The 13873-nt window shown below is 39.9% G+C and overlaps 4 protein-coding genes across 13 annotated transcripts in view; 1 reads left to right on the top strand and 3 right to left on the bottom strand.

Annotated features, from left to right (window-relative positions):
• Positions 1 to 1198, bottom strand: part of LOC132194669 (voltage-dependent T-type calcium channel subunit alpha-1H) — a 136720-nt gene extending 135522 nt beyond the window's left edge. For all 6 annotated transcript variants that reach the window (XM_059616099.1, XM_059616095.1, XM_059616098.1 and 3 more), the window contains exon 1: positions 691 to 1198. In XM_059616099.1, the coding sequence (XP_059472082.1) occupies positions 691 to 928 (238 nt within the window). In that variant the 5' untranslated portion in view covers positions 929 to 1198. The remainder of the gene's footprint in view (positions 1 to 690) is intronic.
• Positions 1199 to 1801: 603 nt separating this feature from the next.
• Positions 1802 to 6821, bottom strand: LOC132194635 (spermatogenesis-associated protein 20). 2 transcript variants are annotated; one of them, XM_059616045.1, is made up of 12 exons: positions 6557 to 6821; positions 6401 to 6508; positions 6097 to 6316; positions 5669 to 5815; positions 5267 to 5596; positions 5031 to 5210; positions 4762 to 4974; positions 4514 to 4706; positions 4281 to 4449; positions 4022 to 4227; positions 2921 to 3120; positions 1802 to 2790 (listed from the first exon to the last, which is right to left on the bottom strand). In XM_059616045.1, the coding sequence occupies exons 1-12, from the start codon at positions 6694 to 6696 to the stop codon at positions 2521 to 2523; spliced, it is 2376 nt and encodes a 791-aa protein (XP_059472028.1). In that variant the 5' UTR covers positions 6697 to 6821; the 3' UTR covers positions 1802 to 2520. The 2 variants fall into 2 exon arrangements, with proteins under 2 accessions (XP_059472028.1, XP_059472029.1); XM_059616046.1 differs by lacking the exon at positions 5669 to 5815 and adding an exon at positions 5840 to 5983 and having other exon boundaries at positions 1805 to 2790.
• Positions 6822 to 6844: 23 nt separating this feature from the next.
• LOC132194637 (serine/threonine-protein phosphatase 6 regulatory ankyrin repeat subunit B-like) lies at positions 6845 to 9734 on the top strand. 2 transcript variants are annotated; one of them, XM_059616048.1, is made up of 8 exons: positions 6845 to 7267; positions 7320 to 7454; positions 7514 to 7631; positions 7788 to 7898; positions 7953 to 8103; positions 8160 to 8275; positions 8505 to 8887; positions 9320 to 9734. In XM_059616048.1, exons 1-7 carry the CDS (start codon positions 6986 to 6988, stop codon positions 8846 to 8848), a joined length of 1257 nt encoding a protein of 418 aa, XP_059472031.1. In that variant the 5' UTR covers positions 6845 to 6985; the 3' UTR covers positions 8849 to 8887; positions 9320 to 9734. The 2 variants fall into 2 exon arrangements, with proteins under 2 accessions (XP_059472031.1, XP_059472030.1); XM_059616047.1 differs by lacking the exon at positions 9320 to 9734 and having other exon boundaries at positions 6846 to 7267; positions 8505 to 9242.
• Positions 9735 to 9771: 37 nt separating this feature from the next.
• Positions 9772 to 13770, bottom strand: LOC132194638 (uncharacterized). 3 transcript variants are annotated; one of them, XM_059616049.1, is made up of 4 exons: positions 13382 to 13770; positions 12204 to 12419; positions 11063 to 11278; positions 9773 to 10906 (listed from the first exon to the last, which is right to left on the bottom strand). In XM_059616049.1, the coding sequence occupies exons 3-4, from the start codon at positions 11166 to 11168 to the stop codon at positions 10581 to 10583; spliced, it is 432 nt and encodes a 143-aa protein (XP_059472032.1). In that variant the 5' UTR covers positions 11169 to 11278; positions 12204 to 12419; positions 13382 to 13770; the 3' UTR covers positions 9773 to 10580. The 3 variants fall into 3 exon arrangements, with proteins under 3 accessions (XP_059472033.1, XP_059472035.1, XP_059472032.1); XM_059616050.1 differs by lacking the exon at positions 12204 to 12419 and having other exon boundaries at positions 9772 to 10906; XM_059616052.1 differs by lacking the exons at positions 12204 to 12419; positions 13382 to 13770 and adding an exon at positions 11422 to 12136 and having other exon boundaries at positions 9772 to 10906.
• Positions 13771 to 13873: the final 103 nt, after the last annotated feature.

The following is a 13873-nucleotide window of genomic DNA, read 5'->3' as shown; positions in this document are numbered from 1 at the left end:
TTTATATAAATTTCAACCACCCCTATTTTAATGCGGTTATATAACAATTAGGACAGCATTAGACGACTTTTGGAAAGAAGAGTTTAATAAAACTTTAAATGAAGAATTTCAGACTTTTCGAACCGAACTTTGCTTTTAAAGGGGTTGCATAATCAAAGTTACGCTTGTAATGAGTCTAATTACACCTGTCCAAAGTTTCATACATTTAATATAAAATATTTGCACTCTCCCATTTTCAACGGGCAGACGACCCGAGCTCATGTGTGACCTCTGAACTTCAAAAATTTGCTCTCGTCCGGGCGGGCGGCAGACGAGAAGCTAATTTGCAAATGAAAGTAGTGCGAGCCGAATTTGAAATAATAATGCAGAGGCCAAAAAGTTTTTGCGTCGGAATGCAGCAGTTTATCCTTTGATGTTTTCACTAAACTATTCAGCAAAAAAGCTGTCGAAAACTTTTGTGCCTCAAATTTTTCGCAAAAAAGAACATTTGACCAAAAATGAGAATAATTCTCCATGATGAATTTTTAAAAGATTTTCTTTTAAGAAATTAAATTAAAATTGATTTTTGTTTAAAACAAAGAATTAATTTTGGTGTTTTTCAACAGTTTGATTAAAAAAATTGAACTTTCTGATGATTGCGCAATTTTCACCCCAAAATCGAAAATTTTTTAAGTTTTTTGAAAGGATATGGATTGGTGATCATCCTGAGGCACCAGTTCCTGGGCCGGGTCTGCTGGTCGAGGCAGCCGAGGGCCAGCGGGATGAAGCCCGGGTAGGGCAGGTCCTCCTCGTCGTCGTCCTCATCGTCGTCGTCGTCGTCATCTTCAAAGTCGGACAAGGGAACGTCCGACTCGGAGTCGGCGCCGCCGCCACTGGCACCGCCGTACACCTGTTCGCCGCCGAAACTGGTCGTGCCCTGACGCACCATGGTCGAAGGTCGAACCCCCTCCCCGCCTGCAGAAGGGTCAGTCACATCCGAGCATCACTGCAGGTCGCACAAAGTGTCTCTCGTCCGATTTTACTGCTCGCACTCCTCAATATCGAAATGAAACTTTCGCAAAAATTTTGCAGTTGGAATAAATTTCTGCAACACACGGGCCGCTCGCTAACCTGTAGAGGAGCGCGCTGCCGAGTACTGAAATTCCGCCCGCGACTCCCGTGCCCAACTTCAGGCGTGCGCCGTGAAGATCGCGCGCGCTCACCAGTCCCTCCTGTCTGGACACGTACGTACGTCGTCGGTCGTGCGCGCCCCGACACGCCACTCGCACTCCCAACTCCGAGGCCATGCACCAGGGCGCAGCAGCAACCCCGCCTCCCTATAGTCAAATCCTGCTATAAATTAATGAAATCAAAAGTACAAAAAAAATATTAATTTTTTTTACTTTTGGTTCACTTTTCTTGCATCAAATTTTCCAATATTTAATTATTTTTCTTTGTCAACTTATTTTAACAATTTTATAATTTAATTGTATAACTTATAATCGTAATTAATGCAAGTCAAATAGTTTTGCTTCCTAACAATTACCAGATTTTATGAAGAGAATATTAATTAAATTAAAATAAAATACAAAGTTTTAGTTAAAGGCAAAGACAAACATGTTAACTTTAATTTTATTATTTATAATAAATTAATGCATAAAACTGAAAACATATTTAATTTTTATTCAAATTAATACAATGTATGAATTATTATTTATTCTTCTCAGTCGATACAAAAAGTCATTATTTCGTAAAATAAAATTTTATATATTTTATTTTTTAATTCATTACCAACGTAAAAGATTGTTTTAAATTTATAAAAATAATTGTTGATATTAAATTTGTGTCTCTTCAACGCTTCTTGTGTGTCATTACAAAAAAAATTATTTTGTTTTTGTGCATAGAATATGAACCCGCGTGCTATGTCCAATGTTGTTCATGTGTCTTGAATAATTTCTATTAAAAGCTTAAAAATTAAAAGTTTTTCACCCTCAGGAAATTATTAAATTGTAAAATGCGTGGATAGTCTAGTCTAATATAAAGTTATAATGAGAACGCTCAGCCGACTTTAAGAAGCATAATTAGAGTTTGTGAAGACAAAAGTTGTTGTGAAGATGAAGTAAAATAAGAAAACTTACATTTTTATTTTCTTAAGTTAAAACAATATTATTTATTGCAAACAGCAATGACATTCATTTGAATCAGTACTTGGCATTTGATTTGTTTGTTTGTGCATGAAATTGTATATTCTAGATTATAGGTGTCTTAACTTTCAGGATACTTTGATTGCGGCAAGAATAGTAAATACAACTGCAAATTTATTTAAGATGGACTATTTAAGGAGTATATTATTTGCTGCAGTAAAAATAATATAATTGAATTTCTAGTAATTAACCATAAATAAAAACAGTCACCACATCAAAGTTGAGTTTTTTGCATATCAAATGCTATAACAATACATAATTATTTTATAAACCAAGCCCGCTTGGTATCTCATCAAGTCCTTTGGAGTTATAAATAAGTTTCGCAACTGCAGACAAATTACTTTGAAGAGAGGCGCTCGTCCAATAAACCCCGAAGTTGCTCTGGTTTGGTGACAGGCAGAGAGCAAGTGTGATTTCGGCACACATAAGCACTCGCCGAGCCATCTTTTGACACCTTCATTTTCTTGATTGTGGCGTTCCGCTGGTAAAGAATACCATCTTCGTCGCCGTCAGCAAAACCGAGCACCCGGCCAGGTATCAAGCGAGACCGAATTTCAGCAAGAAGATTCTGAGCACCTTCGCTTTTCGGGTCACCCGTCACAACCACCTATGAAGTTTTTTAAGTAAATTTTATTAGTTTTAGCAACAAAAGATATATCATTAAAGTAATGTTTGGTCTCTTTAAGGAAAGGAGACTTGTTATAAATAGAAAAACCAAGTTTATAATTTGAATTTACCTGCGTTGGAGAGTCTTGCAGCAGAAATAGGGAAGCACTCATTTCAGGAAGGGCGACTGGAATTTTTTCCAGTCGTTCTTTAAACGCCGATAAAAGTTTGATCGCCTTTTCTTCGAGTTCGTCTCTCTCCAGCATTCCGGAGAGGCGCATCAAATTTGCTGCAGAAACAGAATTGCAAGTTGGTTCTGCACCGTCTTGGCCTGCAAGAAAATTTTGAAAAAAAAAATTGTATTTAATTAAATTGTTAAAAAGTTTTTGTGCGTTTGCAAACAATCTCTCTAAAAACACCTGCGTTTAAGAAATCTGAGTTTTGTCATTTATACATATATTTTCAACTTTTTTCCTTCGTGATAAGAATTGTGAATGATTCATATTTGTTTAGACCAAAATTAAAGGATATTGAAGCTTTGTAAAATAAACAAATTAATTCATTTTACTGAACTCTGATGCAACGATTTTCAAGGTTAAATTATTTGTTCAATGTAAAATTAGCTCGAGTCGTGGATGAGGAAGATGCATAATTGGACAGACTACTCGATTGACAGCGACGACAATTTCCCTCGACAGCAAGAGGCGCAACGGCGGCGCGCACAATGCTGTAACGAGCGAATTTCCGTTCTGCCGTGCATGTCGTTGCTAATCAAGTCTTGCTTTCTGCGCGCGAGGGCCAATAAATGCCAGGGGGACACCAGACGAGATGAATCCATTTGGTCCACCTCTGCAATGCGGTCACACCTGTGACGTCACATGCCCTCTCGTCGAGTAATTAAACTTTGTTAGCGTCGTCGTGCACAATTTTTATTTCATGGAAATTGCCCCTAGTCGAGCAGCCACAGTGCAGAATAAAATTGCAGGCAAGTTTTTAATGAATTTGAATATTAAGCAAAGGGTCAGTGGTCCAGTCGCACATGGTTTGGTTATTGTTCAAATAAAATCAGAAATTTTCTCTAAAATGCAGAGAAACCCAATCCTAAATAGTTAATTTTATTTTAATTTTGGTTTCCTTTTACTTGTAAAAATACTTTTAATTTATTTTTAATTACCAAAGGTGTGCAAATAGCCAAACAAACTAGACATTAAAGTAATTAAAAATGTCAGTACCGTCCTTCAGGCGCAGCAAAATGTGAGAGTTCTGGGCAGTCGAGAAATAACCTGCATTCTCATTATCCCAAAACAGTTTGTCCTGCTTCTCTTGCAGATCATTTGCCCAAGTGAGCCACCGTGACTGCCCACTGGCTTCGTACAGGTCAATTAGTCCCCTTATCACAAATGCATAGTCGTCAGCAAAACCAGAAATAGGCTCATTTCTGCAAATTGAAGTTTCAATAAAAATCAAAATTAAAAATTTGTTAAATCCCACATTTGAGAAATGTTCCCTTTTTCGTCTTGGTAGCAACACCTTAGCAGAGTACCCGTTGTTTCATTGTACATGTGTTCTTTCAAAAAGTCAGCTGCCCTAATTGCTCTGTCCAGAACAGTCTCATCACAGATCGCTTCGTACGCTTTGCTCAAACCCGAGAGCATCAACCCTAAACAACAAAAGCATTTGTTTGAAAACTAACAGCCTTGACCCAAAATCAATGGTGTTTATACCATTCCATGCTGCAACCATCTTATCATCGAGATGGGGCCTTGGCCTGTTCTGTCTGGCTTCGTGTAAGATGCTCTGAATTTGTTTGAGCGCCGCTTTCGTCTCGGCCAAAGTCAAGCCGAATTTCTCACTCGTCTCCTCCTCACTTCCATTCACAATCAAAACATTTTGATTTTTTAGTTCATCATGTGGATCCTTCAAAAAGAAAATGTTAGGCAATTTGTTAACAGAGATTAATTTAGTTTCAAACCTGATAAGGATTAACATTGCCATCTGGTTGTATATCAAAGTGATGACAAGCAAGATCGGATAAGGTCACAGAACTGCCCTCTTTGACAGACTTTGAGCCCAGCAGTGAATCAACCTCTTCGTTCGTCCAAACACAAAATGCGCCTTCTTTTTTCTTGGGAGAATCAAATCCAGGCAGAGAGTCTGCATCTTCTGCACTGAAAAATCCTCCAGTCTGAAAAAATTAATATTAAATTTTTATTCCTTAAACATAATTAAACCGTTGATTACCGCATGACTCAGGTCTCGATTGACATAGGTGATGATATCCAGGATGATCTCCCTGAAGAATTCATCTTTTGTGGCCACATATGCTTGCGAAAACGAAACTAGCAACTGGCCTTGATCGTAAAGCATTTTTTCAAAGTGAGGGACGTGCCACTTTTCGTCAGTGGAATATCGAGCAAACCCCTTATTTTAAGCAAAGTCAATTTTAATAAATGTGTTGCATAATTTTACTGATCTACCTGAGATATGTGGTCATGAATGCCTCCCTTGGCCATCATTTTCAGGGTGTGAACGCACATGCTCAGGGCACTTTTGCCTTCGACAGATTCTGGATTTCGAGCGTAAACTTGGAAGAGAAAATTGAAGTTGGACGGCTGAGGAAATTTCGGCGCTTTGCTGAAGCCGCCGTACTGGTGCTCAAAAGCTTTTGAAAGCTGTTGCAAGCACTTCTTCCAGCTTTCAGAGGATATTTGAGATTGCCCATCGTTGAGTTCCAGTTTTGAGGTCCTTTCCAAAATTTCCAGGATCTTCGAGCCAGAGTCGAAAAACTTTTGCTTGTTTTCTTTCCACTAAAATACATTTATTTATAATTTTGCTTTTTATATTTGAATATAAATGGTGAAAGGGCAGCAGATGAGTACCTGTTTACTCAATAACAACAAAAGAGTTTTGAATCCAGGCTGGCCGTGGTATCGGTCGTCGGGAGGGAAATAAGTGCCTCCATGGACAGGTTTTAGGTCTGGAGTCAGCCAGGTACTCATCGGCCACCCACCATCACCACTGATTGCCTTCAAATTGATCAATTAATTTACCTGATTAGAAATGCTTGTGAGCACCGTGTCAAATCCTGGCCGGCCAAAAGTGTTTTTTGGTGGGAAATATGTGCCCCCAGCAACGGGGACCAAGTCGGGGGTCAAAAACACACTCATGGGCCAACCACCACGGCCTGAACTTGCCTAGTCAAGTAATTCAATCAATATTTTCATTATAAAGTTAATTTGAAAAGAAATAAATGGACATAATTAAAGCGATGACCTAAAAAACTTAGGATAGTTTTTTTTTGTTTTACCTGAACGAACGTCATGTAAACTTTATCGACGTCCGGTCTTTCCTCCCTATCCACCTTGATGTTAATGAAATTTTCGTTCATGATTTTGGCGATTTCCTCATTTTCAAAGGATTCGTGTTCCATGACGTGACACCAGTGACAGGTTGAGTATCCGACAGATAGAAAGATCAGTTTGTCTTGCTTTCGGGCCTCTTCGAAAGCCTCTTCTCCCCATGGATACCTGTATTAAAAGATATTATTTAGTAAAATAAAGAAAAAAATTTTTAAGGAAATTTTCTGATAAATAAAAACATCATAATTTTACCAATCAACGGGATTGTGGGCATGTTGAAGGAGGTACGGCGATTTCTCTTTGGCCAATCTGTTTGTACTTTTGGTTGATGTTGCCATCGGACGAAGCTCTATTTTGAAACTAAAAACTCATGTTAATGAAGAAAACCTAGACATAAAAAAATAATACCACTTTAGGTGAGCAGCAGGCAGTTGAAGGTTGTGCCTGCAGGATGGCAAGTTGTGATAGGAAGACCCGCCTTTGATGAAGATCGAGGCTGCTGGATAAACCCGGAAGGTTCGAGCAGCTTGAAGGATGCCACAAAACATAACATCCGAAGGTGAATTATTGAACAGAAATTATCTAAGTACGAGGCGAGAGTGTATAATTTTGCTTCTCTCGAGATTGAGGTTGTTTTGATTTTGGATCTGCAGGAGCTTCGCAAAACGCCGCCAGATGGTGCGGCATTCGCACATGTGAGCTCCATCATCTGTTCGCTGCTTGTTTTTCGCTTTTCGCAAACCAAAACAAAATGCCAGAAGGTGTGCGAGGGTAGTTGTGTTCGACACTGTCCGAAGTTGGGTTTGAAGGTTGATCAGGGACCGCGGGACGTCCGAAATGGCGTCGGTCGACTCGGGCGTCGAGACGGAGAACGACAGCAACGACAGCAGCCAGGAGAACAACCGTCGCTCGATGGACCAGAGTCCAGCGTCGTCCCTGCGCGACTCGCGCAGCGCGTCCGAGAACTCGTTCTTCAGCGGTCGCGACCCTGTGCCGAGCACCTCGCAGCAGCCGGACGGAGGTGCGTCCTCGTCCAAGCAGCAAACCCAGAGCAAGCCTGGTGGTGACCTGGTCGCCAGCCTCGAGGTTGACCTCGAAAACCTCAACCAGCTGAAAGAAGTCAGAGGAAAACTTTCATTAAAACATGTTTTAATTTGAATTACATTCGCAGAAGTTTCGACTGATTTGCTCGACCTTTTCAAATTCTGCCGCACCTCGGAGGAATTTCGCAGCGGACAATGGAAACGGATCGTCGTCGTCGCTGTGGGAAGCCCCCAGTTTATTCACCAGCGAACCTGTTTTTCACGTATGAATTAATTTCATTGTTTTTTGAGAAAGTTTGATAAAATTTGTATGAATTTGCAGGCTGAGAACTCAGAAATGTTGGAAATCGAGCCGCCGGCTGGGCTCGCGTTTGAAAACTTGCGACCAAGAAATGGGGCGCTCACCAATGGCCAAGGATACGAAGTTTCTAACGACACTGGTAAAATAATTGAAATTTAAATACTTTGAAGTAAAATATTTTTTCCACAGTGGAAAAAATTGCCTAAGAATTAATTGGAATTTCCTTTTTATTCTGAGTGTGAATTTAATTTATTTCTTTACAAACCAAGTTGTCTAAGCTTTTTTAAACTTGCAGCATTTTCGAGGCGGCTGGATGGCCAGAATCGATTCAAAGCAATCCGCAGGATATACCGGAATCAATCTCGACAAGCGCGGCAAGCACTCATTGAGCCGCTGACTGTTTTTTGTATGATCAATCTGTCTTTCCATTTTATAGTTAATACAATTTTACTTTTCTCAGATGAGAGAAATCTGCGCAGAGCTGTCTCCGCCAATAATATTGAGACTGTGGAAACCCTTTTGAACTCTGGCGTGAACCCCAACGCTTGTGATGAGTTCAAGAGGGCTCCCCTTCACTTGGCCGCATGCCGCGGTTTTATTCAAATACTCCAGTGAGTGATTTGCTTCTTGTTTAAGAAAAATTTAAAATGATTTGTCTATGTTGCAGATTGTTGCTAGACAAAGGTGCAAATCCTAACCAAAAGGACTCAATGGGCAACACGGCCCTCCATTTGGCAGCTTGTACAAACAATGTTCCTGTTGTCACACTTTTGCTCAAAGCAGGTGCGATCTGAATGTTACATTAGAAAGTTCGAAAATTGCTCATTTTCAATATATATTCTCTACACTTCTTTATTAAAAATTTAATAATCTCAATAATTTTCAATTAATACAAAAAAAATCATTTTCTGTATATTTTTTTTTCTCGTCAACAGAATTTGAAAGGGTCAAACAAATTTGTCTATGCTTCTGCAAATTTATTTCTAACTTACAATATTTTGATGATTTTCAGGAACTGACGTTTGTTCCCTGGACCAGTACGGTCGGAATCCACTGCAGTTGGCGCAGACGCGGCTGAAAATGCTGCAGGCGACGGCGGCGTCGAACCCGGACGCCATGCAGGTCAAAAGTGAGGTGCAGAATGTGATCGACATGATGCAGATCTACCTGCATCGCATCGGCTCGCAGAACAGAGATGCCGAGAATGAGCTGCTCAACTCGTTTTCAACGCGGCTCACCCTTTCACAAACTTCCCAAGAGGTCGACCACGAACTGAGAGGTCTCCTTGCCAGTCTGTCCAATCTCAACATAAGCAAGACGCCTGGCAAGGGAGGCCTTGAAAGCATAGACGTCTAGCACAGTTGTTTGACTGTCGACAGATCAGAAATTTCACTAGTTCGTTACAAATTGTGTTTTCTACAAATTTATTATTAGGTTTAAGGGCGATAATGTGGCGCTCTCTGAGGAGGGCGTTTCTAATATTGAGTTGTGGGCATTTTGGCTGATGATATGTTGTGTTTTAATTTATGTTATTTAATTGAGGGGTTTCTGCATTTTTTATTAAAATTGCCTATAATTTAGACGGTCGAATCAGCTCAAAATGCCCCTCTTCTTGTGCAACTCTTACTAATTTGTAAGGGCAAGTAGTTCAGCTTTAATTTCACATTGGCCAAAGGAATAATCTAGGTTTGGAATGTATTTAGTTTGTGCTAAAAGAAAATTAAAAATTTCAATAAATTTTGACAATATACTTGTGATTTTTTTTAACACAGCTCCTATTAAACTATTCTTTTTTTTAAATTAAATTGATTTTAATTTAATCCGCAGGCCAAGATGTTGCTCAGGCGACGGCTGCAGTCGTGGCTGTTTTTCCGGCTGGCCGCCTTCCTGACCGTGATCAGCCCCGTTTGAGTGTTCGGCCGCCTCATATGCACAGCCAACTGCTGCTGGCTGTGTTCAGCGTGGCCGCCGGCCTGCAGGGCCTGGTGGTGGCGCTCAGCGTGGCTTGTAGCTGCCGCGTCCCCAAGACTGTGTACACGTGGCCGCCTCCCGCGGCCAGGCGCTGCACAAGGCGCCCAGCGCCATGCACCTCCTCCAGTGCGACGCCTCCCCGGTCTGAGACACCACAAAAATTTCAACTGATGAACAAAAATAAATGTCTGCTTATCACCCCCATACAATCCATAATTGTAAAACTAAAAATGCAATCTCGCTCTGTATTAATAAATAATGTCTAATTTGGTGTTTATTTTAAAGAACTTGATTTCATTTGTTACAAAATTAGCTTATTAGCTGTTAACATCCATTTTGTTTGTTATGTGAGCAAGGGGGACATAAATTAGAAATTTTTGAATGAAAAAAGGGCAAATAAACATCAACTGTCTCATTTCTGGCATCTATTTATTAATGATTTTCGCAAAAGTCCAAAACCTATTGGTTCAGATTCAGATTCTGCCACTGTCTTTGAGGGAAAAGAAACAATGAAAAGATTTGAAGAAAAAAATGCCAAGTGTGTTGGTGAGCTCGACTGCTTTTAACACACTATGACTGATCGATTGTAAAATCATCAGAACTCCTCTTTCATTAAGCAAGGTTGTCAAAGAGGGGTGTTGGACCAAATTCTGACCGATCATTTTTCTCAGATTATTAATCTACCACTTAATATGAGCCACTCAAATACTATAATTCTCAGAAATTAGAACATTATGGCCAGTTCTGCAAATAAAAATTAACAAGAGTTGTATATTAACTCCTTCGCACATCCTTCGCATTTTGATTATACAATTATGTTAATGACGTTAATGATAACCTAAAACATTTTTTTTTTTCAATTTATTTTTCATTTCTCTTGAAGATACAGCATCACATCATTTTATAAACTCAGGTGATTTGTTGTTTCAGCATTTCAATTACATAAGTTTTTTTAAAACAAAAATGCAAGAATGCGTTTCAATAGTAAAGAAATTTTGCTGCTCCACAAATATATTAGTTTAATTTATTGATTCATCGGTCTCGCACTCAAAGGAACATGTGTGTTGTGTCAAATAATTAGGATGCTCTACTGCTTAAAGTAACTTAAACTCTACCTTTACATGGTCTCCGCAGCGCCGTGCTCCCCCTGCTGGTCTTGCTGTGGGGGGCAGCTTGGTTGCCGTTGCCATTCGGTGCCCTGGAGACCACCTGCCGCCAAGAGTGGCAGGCCCAAAGGTTGAGGGCCAGCCTGGCCCAGCTGGGCTGCATGTTGCACGTCTGCTCCTGCAGCTGGGAGAGGCAGGCCAACGTTCTGCTGTGGCTGGAAGGCTGGCAGCTGCGCTGGAATCACAGCCGGCAAAGGGGGCAGATGAGCAGCCAGGTGGTCTTCAAAACCGTGGACGACAAAGTGATGACGAGCACGATGAAGCAACTCGTCATAACCTGAAAAAAAAAAAAATCAAGAATCAATAAAATTTCCGAAAATTTCAAACATTTTAAAAATAAAAAAATTATTACAACTAACCATGAAGTTTCACAATTTTAACCTCGAATATGCAATTATATAAATATATTTTATATCTCAAGGAACAGACTTACCCTCCGTGATCTTGAAACGCATGCCCATGCAGTAACAGACAATCGGGAGCATGCGGCGGCTCAGCAGATCAAAGTGCAACAGGCTTTGACGAACTGCAGCAGGCATCTCGTCAAAGAAGTGCACTCCATTTGCTGGATCAGGCTGGAAAGTCAAGCTGGAGGCTGAGACGATTGCATCGATCGCTTTCTGCTTGATGAGGCTGCGCTTGGCAGATGCTATAACACAAGATTAAATTGATAATTTAAAATTTTATATTTCAACATCCATGATATTTTTCATCACTACAATCAAAAACACGGCAAAATTTTCAAAGTATAGAAGAAAAAAACTATGCGTAAAAGTAAGATTAATTTATTACATGTAAAAACAAGATCAAATTTTACGCAAGCAAATGAATATTATGAATATCGGTGACACAAAGGCACGAGACGTATGTGGCACCCACGAATTGAACGCAAACGAAAATTTAAATTTATGCCTTCAGCATTCACAATTTTGGCCCCGTCATTTCCTAATGAAAAAATGGAGAGAGGGGCCAGAATGGAAAGTCCTCTCACAATTCTGGCCACACACCTCAGAATAAATGAGAATATAATTTGAGTAGTTTATCAAACATTTAAATCACAAACCGCGGTGATGAAAAATTGACTAATTTTTAGGATTGAATATAAAAAATATTCAGTAAACAGCTTTCAAATGAAAGTAACTAGAAAATTTAACATTATTAATAGAAAAATCTAAGATGCAAAATATTTTTTATGTCCCAAGGATTCAATCTCTTGCCATATATTTTTTGTTAACCATTCTAATGAGCGACATAATTAGCAGATTAAATGTAAAACACAACACTAGATAATGTGAGAATCCCCAAGTTTTGTGAATTCTCAGAAAAACTTATTTTCGGGTGGTCAGAATTGCAAGTCAACCATAATTATTTGTTAATTTAGATACGTGTCAATTCTTTCTATAAATATTCAACTCGTCGTGACCTGAATAAAAAAAAATCAAAAATCAATAAAATTTCCAAAAATTTCATGCATTTTAAAATAAAAAATTATGACAACACCATGAAGTTTCTCAATTTTAACTTCCAATATGCAATTATATAAATATGTTTTTTATCTCAAGGAACAGACTTACCCTAGGTGATCTTGAAACGCATGCCCATGCAGTAACAGACAATCGGGAGCATGCGGCGGCTCAGCAGATCAAAATGCAATAGGCTTTGACGAACTGCAGCAGGCAGCTCCTCAAAGAAGTGCACTCCATTTGCTGGATCAGGCTGGAAAGTCAAGCTGGAGGCTGAGACGATTGCATCGATTGCCCTCTGCTTGATGAGGCTTCGCTTGGCAGATGCTATCACAAGATTAAATTGATATTTTAAAATTTGATATTTCAACATCCATGATATTTTTCATCACTACAATCAAAAACACGGCAAAAATTTTAAAGTATAGAAAAAAAACTATGCGTAAAAGTAAGATTAATTTATTACATGTAAAAACAAGATCAAATTTTACGCAAGCAAATGAATATTATGAATATCGGTGACACAAAGGCACGAGACGTATGTGGCACCCACGAATTGAACGCAAACGAAAATTTAAATTTATGCCTTCAGCATTCACAATTTTAACCCCGTCATTTCCTAATGAAAAAATGGAGAGGCCAAAATTGAAAGTCCTCTCACAATTCTGGCCACACACCTCAGAATAAATGATAATATAATTTGAGTAGTTTATCAAACATTTAAATCACAAACCGTGGTGATGAAAAATTGACTAATTTTTAGGATTGAATATAAAAAATATTCAGCAAACAGCTTTCAACTGAAAGTAACTAGAAAATTTAACATTATTAATAGAAAAATCTAAGATACAAAATATTTTTTATGTCCCAAGGATTCAATCTCTTGCCATATATTTTTTGTTAACCATTCTAATGAGCGACATAATTAGCAGATTAAATGTAAAACACAACACTAGATAATGTGAGAATCCCCAAGTTTTGCGAATTCTCAGAAAAACTTATTTTCGGGTGGTCAGAATTCAGGGACGTAACTTCAAAGTCGGGGGCCCACGGACGCCCCTGTAAAGTAGGCAGCGCCTTGGCACGTATGCGTTGTGGGTTGCCTAGTTCAGCGGCTTTGGTGGGCCCCTTGACCCCGTGGGCCCCCGGACATGTCCGACCTGTCCATATGGAAGTTACGTCCCTGTCAGAATTGCAAGTCAACCATAATTATTTATTGATTCAGATACGTGTCAATTCTTTCCATAAATATTAAATGTACGTAAAAACAAATACGTGAATAGACTTACGACCGACAAACTGCAGCCCCAGACCATTCCACAGGCACACGATTTCGAATATGCGCCTTCGGGGAGGTCATCAATGTGATGGGCATCCTGCGTCGAGTTGGATTCAAGCAGGTTTCCTGCGACATGGCTCATGCAAGCGCACTTAAACACCACTCGTTGGCCACGATTCGCCATGCTTGACCTCTGGACGCGGGGGTTGGGGTTCAAGTCAAGAGAAACTGGGGACAACACTGCGGTGATTAGCGATTCGAAAATGGCGAGGGGACGCGCTCGGTTCGGTTGTTCTTGCTTCTTCTTGGCCTTCTTGCCTTGAATTCCTTGCCTTGAATGCCGAATGCCATGCTTGAATGCCTTGCTTCGGCTCGGCTCGGAAACGGGGCTCCCCAAGCCAGTTGCACGGCTTTCTCGTTCGCGTGATGCTCGTATCGTGGCGCTGACGCTCGTGGGCTCGGCGAGCGCCGTAAAAGCGCGGCAAGAATAATGTCGCAAGTC

Source organism: Neocloeon triangulifer, unplaced genomic scaffold, assembly GCF_031216515.1.
Source record: "Neocloeon triangulifer isolate White Clay Creek 2 clone unplaced genomic scaffold, ASM3121651v1 ptg000008l, whole genome shotgun sequence".
NCBI classification, from domain to species: domain Eukaryota; kingdom Metazoa; phylum Arthropoda; class Insecta; order Ephemeroptera; family Baetidae; genus Neocloeon; species Neocloeon triangulifer.
The sequence above is the reverse complement of the archived record's forward strand: the minus strand, read 5'-3'. Positions and strand labels throughout refer to the sequence as shown.